This window comes from Falco rusticolus, chromosome 9, assembly GCF_015220075.1.
Source record: "Falco rusticolus isolate bFalRus1 chromosome 9, bFalRus1.pri, whole genome shotgun sequence".
Classification (NCBI taxonomy): domain Eukaryota; kingdom Metazoa; phylum Chordata; class Aves; order Falconiformes; family Falconidae; genus Falco; species Falco rusticolus.
Window position 1 is genome coordinate 41,161,875 of NC_051195.1, and position 4,180 is coordinate 41,166,054.

Genomic DNA, 4,180 nt, shown 5'->3' on the forward strand with positions numbered 1-4,180 from the left:
AAGTAGTATCTGGCAAGCAACAAGCCTGTGAAATGTGTTACACTTTGCAAGGTACAGGGAGAAGAAGAGTTATGCTTCCTTTTTTAAGTTTGCTTCCATGTATGTACAAGTGGAGCTTTAATCTGAAAGTTTATGAAGTCTGTGAGAATTGTGTTCACCATCCTGTGAAACTAAGCTTTCTCATTGAGGACCAAACCCCACAGTCTGAACACCTCAAAGAAGAGAAATGTGGTTGCAATGTTGTTTCACCCTGTATAATGGTAAGAAAATAGTTAGGTGAACCTCACACCCATTTCTCAGAATGCCACTTGAAGCCAGCTAGCAGACGAACAAAGAACAGCTAGCTGTACTTGCTTCCAGCTCCTAACAAGTACAGAACAAATACTGCTGCCACCAGCAGAACCAAATAATGCTTCAAAATTCACTCAATTAAAACAGTTGCTGACAAACTCCTAAATGCTGGGAATTACTGTGTGGCTGACACTCTGTAGTCCGGGTCCACTTTGATGAATCAAGGTATTATGGAGGTGACAAACGATACAGATGAGACAGAGGTGGAGTTTCACCTGTTACACCCACCTGAGCAAAACTCACCCAGGCCCTTGTGTATTAACTACGCTGAGACAGGCAAGACATTGCTCCAATACATATCCCAGGACAGTATCTGGTAACAAGACATGAAATTTTCATCACATCCACCAAGTTTACAGTGAAATTTCATGACCGCATGCAGATGGAACATGAGGAGAATGCACTATTTCATATCCTTGGGGGATGTGGGTGGGATTTAAACTGCATGTAGGCTTGGTGGTGGTCTGCATGGGGTGGATGTCATGCTGTAAGGGCAGTAGCCGTAACTCCCAGTGCAGAGAGAAGGTTATACCACATCCGGTACCACGTTTCCAGTAAATGCTTTCAGCAAGAGACAGAAATGCATTCACTACCGTGAATTACTGTTTATGGTAACTGTACCTTGGCAGCTGCAGTACTGTGATATCACAACAAGACTCTTGACCTTAGAAGTCAGTTAAAGGCTGCAGATCTTGAGAGAGAGAAATAGAGAGGTGTCATACTCAGGAGAGCTTTTTCCAAACAGAAATTAAAAAATAACTTTTTTTTTTTAAATAAATCTACTGTTTGAGGAAAAAAGCAACCAATGTTAAGTTCCTTGTTTATTACACATCCTGCTATGACTCTGTATGATGAGTCTGAAAAGGCAGATGAGCATAAGATTAGCAGAGAAAGCTTTCTAGGCTCAGCAAGTCTCCAAGGCGAGCCATTTCACATTGACAAGAGCTAGCATCCCTCACTCCCTGTGTCCACCAGCAGCACAGGCAGTTTTTTTCCAAGAAAGATGTCCCATAGAATTGTTTAGGTTGGAAAAGACCTTTAGGCTCATCGAGTCCAACCGTTAACCCAGCACTGCCAAGCCCACCACTAAACCGTGTCCCTAAGTGCCACATCTACATGTCTTTTAAACACCTCCAGGGACGGTGACTCTACCACCTCCCTGGGCAGCCTGTTCCAGTGCTTGACAACACTTCTGGTGAAGACATTTTTCCTCATATCCAACCTAAACCTCCATCACTGTTTCTTTCACTGGATCATGCCATCTTGCTGCCCTGTCTGGCTGGGGTCAGTGGTGACCGATGGACTGGGTGTATTGCTCTGCAAAAATCGACGGAAGTCCTTAATCATGGGGCGGAGGACTTGGATAAGGGCACTCAGTGCCGCCTGTGTTCCTTCCATGGCTTGTGCCTGCCGCTCCTGGGCACATGCCTGCACCTCCTGAGAGCGACGAATCATCTGAAGCAAGTCATTCTGCTGCTCCAGGTGCTGGGCAATCTCCTTCACGTGCAAGTTGGTCACTCGCTGTTCCTGCAAGAGCTTGGCTGAGTTCAGAGCAATTCGGCTTTTCAGCTCCTGGGGTTTTGCAGAGACTTCGTGTTGATGCGCCATCATCTCCAAGGGTGCTTCAGTGGTGACTGTGGTGGGGGCTTCTGTTGTGCAGTACTCCACAACTCCGTCCTCCAGACTGTGGTAGGTTGTCTCTGCAGGAACTGAGAACAAAGGACAGAAAGGGAGTAAGAAGTAGCTGCCATACGGGGATTTTTATCTACAGGACTATTCAAAGAATATCACAGGAATACTGCCTGCTCAGTGAGATAACATACAATGAACAGCAATGCACAAAATGACCTATTTAAGTCTACTCCACCCTCATTGAGCTTCCTTCTAGGCTGTACGGCCCAAAGTAATTGGGCATGCCATATCTGTCTAGACAAAATAATTTCTTGACCTCCAGTTCAGAACAATCTTTCCATGTAGCATTAACCAACTGACATAGGGGCAAAGGCAAGACCCAGAATGGCACTTGTCAGAAGGACAGCTGCTCTTTGGGGAAGACTGGAAAGTCAGCCCTGGAGATGTTTCTCCTCCTGCTTTTGTCCCCAGTGAGGGGGACTGAAGAATCTATAAGGTGCAAAGGATACTTTTTTCCCTTTTTTTAAGGCCAAGCCCCACTATCAAAGCTGACTTTCGGCACGTGCGTATTTTGCAGCCAATCCCCTACAGCACAAGGACATACTGGGAATGGCATTTTCATTACAGAGGTGCCGCGGTTCCTTTTTGCTGGGGCTTTCCCCATACAGGGCTCACGGCTCCTGGCAGGCGGGTGTCAGGGCCCCCTATATGACCTTCCAATTCAGAACAGAGCATCTTCAGCAGGCGCAGCACTCACTCTGGGTCAAGGTGACTGTGGTGGCTGACGCGGTGATGGGTATCTCGGTACTGTCACCTGCACTGCAGTCCCCGCTTGGCAAACTGATGATGGTGGCTTCTCCCAGCAGGTTGCAGATACGTTGCTGCATGGGGGTGAGGATAACTGGGGCGGTTGCAGCGCCTGTCGGGTCTTCGCTCTCTGGCCCATTGCCATTGCCATTCTGGCCCTCGCCTCCCCCTTCCATGGCAGCCCGGACTTGGGCCACTTTGCGTCGCACCTCAGTCTTGAGGTCAGACCACTTCTTCTTGACCTCGGGCAGCTCGCGGTGGCAGGTGGCGACGGCATTGACACGGCGCAGGATGTCGTGCCAGGCGGCAGCCTTGGCAGCCAGGGGCACACCGGCGTTGAAGTGGTTGATGAGGAGGTGCTTGCCTCGCTCCAGCTCCTCCACGATGATCTCCACCTCCCGCTCTGAGAAGTTCATCTTCCGCTTCTTGGCTGGGGGTGCCGGGGGCGACGCCATGGCCATGGGGGGCACCGGGGAGGGGGCACTGGGGGGCACCTACAGGCCTGGGGGGCCTGGCCAGGCCCGGGGGGCCCTGGGGGAGGCTGGGCAGGGCCGAGGGGGGGCAGGGCCCCCCAGGCCTGGTCACCCCCGCGGCCAGGGACAACAGGGGGGCCCCGAGGCCCCTCAGGGCCCGGAGGCGTCCGTCCCCCCCCGCTCCCCCCTTGGCACCGCTAACGATACGCAAATTGCGTACCACCGCCAGCCAGCAAGCCCCGCTCAACGGCCTCCACCCTGCAACGCTGGCGTAATGGCTTCCAGAATCAGCCCCCTTTCTTGCCCCGCCTGATAGGGCAGCCCGCCTGCCCGTCAGGTGGAGGCCTCGCCTCCCGCCCTCAGTGCCGCACTGTCATTGGCTAGCAGCGCTGCCCATCGGGTGGCCAAGAGACGGCCCCGCCTCGCCGCCTGTCTGGGCCTGCGTGAGGCCGATGAGGGGCTGGGCCCGCCCCTGAATTTCCCCGCTCTAGCTCTATTGGGTACATCTCGCGTCCATCGAAACAGAACAACACCCCCTCCCACTGTGAAAGATACCGGATACACGCCGCGTCCGTCAAACGCAAACTGACTGCCGACTCCAGATCTGATTGGAGACGTTGTCGCTTTATCCCCACCTCCCTCAGGGTTTTAATCAATGGGAGCTTGGTTCAGGGTCTTGCACCGCCCCCTTCCGCCCCGGGCGGTGTTTCCTCCCGATTGGTGAACGGGAAGGCGTTCCCCTGACGTCACGGCCGCCCACCTCGCGGGAGCGCGTGGAAGCCGGGGGCGTGGGCGTGGGCGTGTCGGCAGGCGCGGGCGCGCGGGCCGCTGCCATTGGTCGTCGCGGCGCGTGGCGCGAAGGCGGAAGCGCTCCGTGTCGGTTCCTCGCGGCGGAAGCGTCGCCATTTGCCGGCGCG

At 53.6% G+C, this 4,180-nt stretch overlaps 1 protein-coding gene across 1 annotated transcript; it reads right to left on the reverse strand.

Moving 5' to 3' along the window:
• Positions 1-1,490: 1,490 nt before the first annotated feature.
• NAIF1 (nuclear apoptosis inducing factor 1) lies at positions 1,491-3,806 on the reverse strand. The gene is made up of 2 exons (XM_037401331.1): positions 2,741-3,806; positions 1,491-2,060 (listed from the first exon to the last, which is right to left on the reverse strand). Exons 1-2 carry the CDS (start codon positions 3,249-3,251, stop codon positions 1,597-1,599), a joined length of 975 nt encoding a protein of 324 aa, XP_037257228.1. The 5' UTR covers positions 3,252-3,806; the 3' UTR covers positions 1,491-1,596.
• Positions 3,807-4,180: the final 374 nt, after the last annotated feature.

Coding starts and splice junctions, on each gene's coding strand:
- NAIF1 (XM_037401331.1), bottom strand. CDS start 3,251: ATGGCCATGGCGTCGCCCCCGGCACCCCCAGCCAAGAAGCGGAAGATG. Junction 2,061..2,740: donor CACAGTCACCTTGACCCAGA/GTGAGTGCTGCG, acceptor CTTTGTTCTCAG/TTCCTGCAGAGACAACCTAC.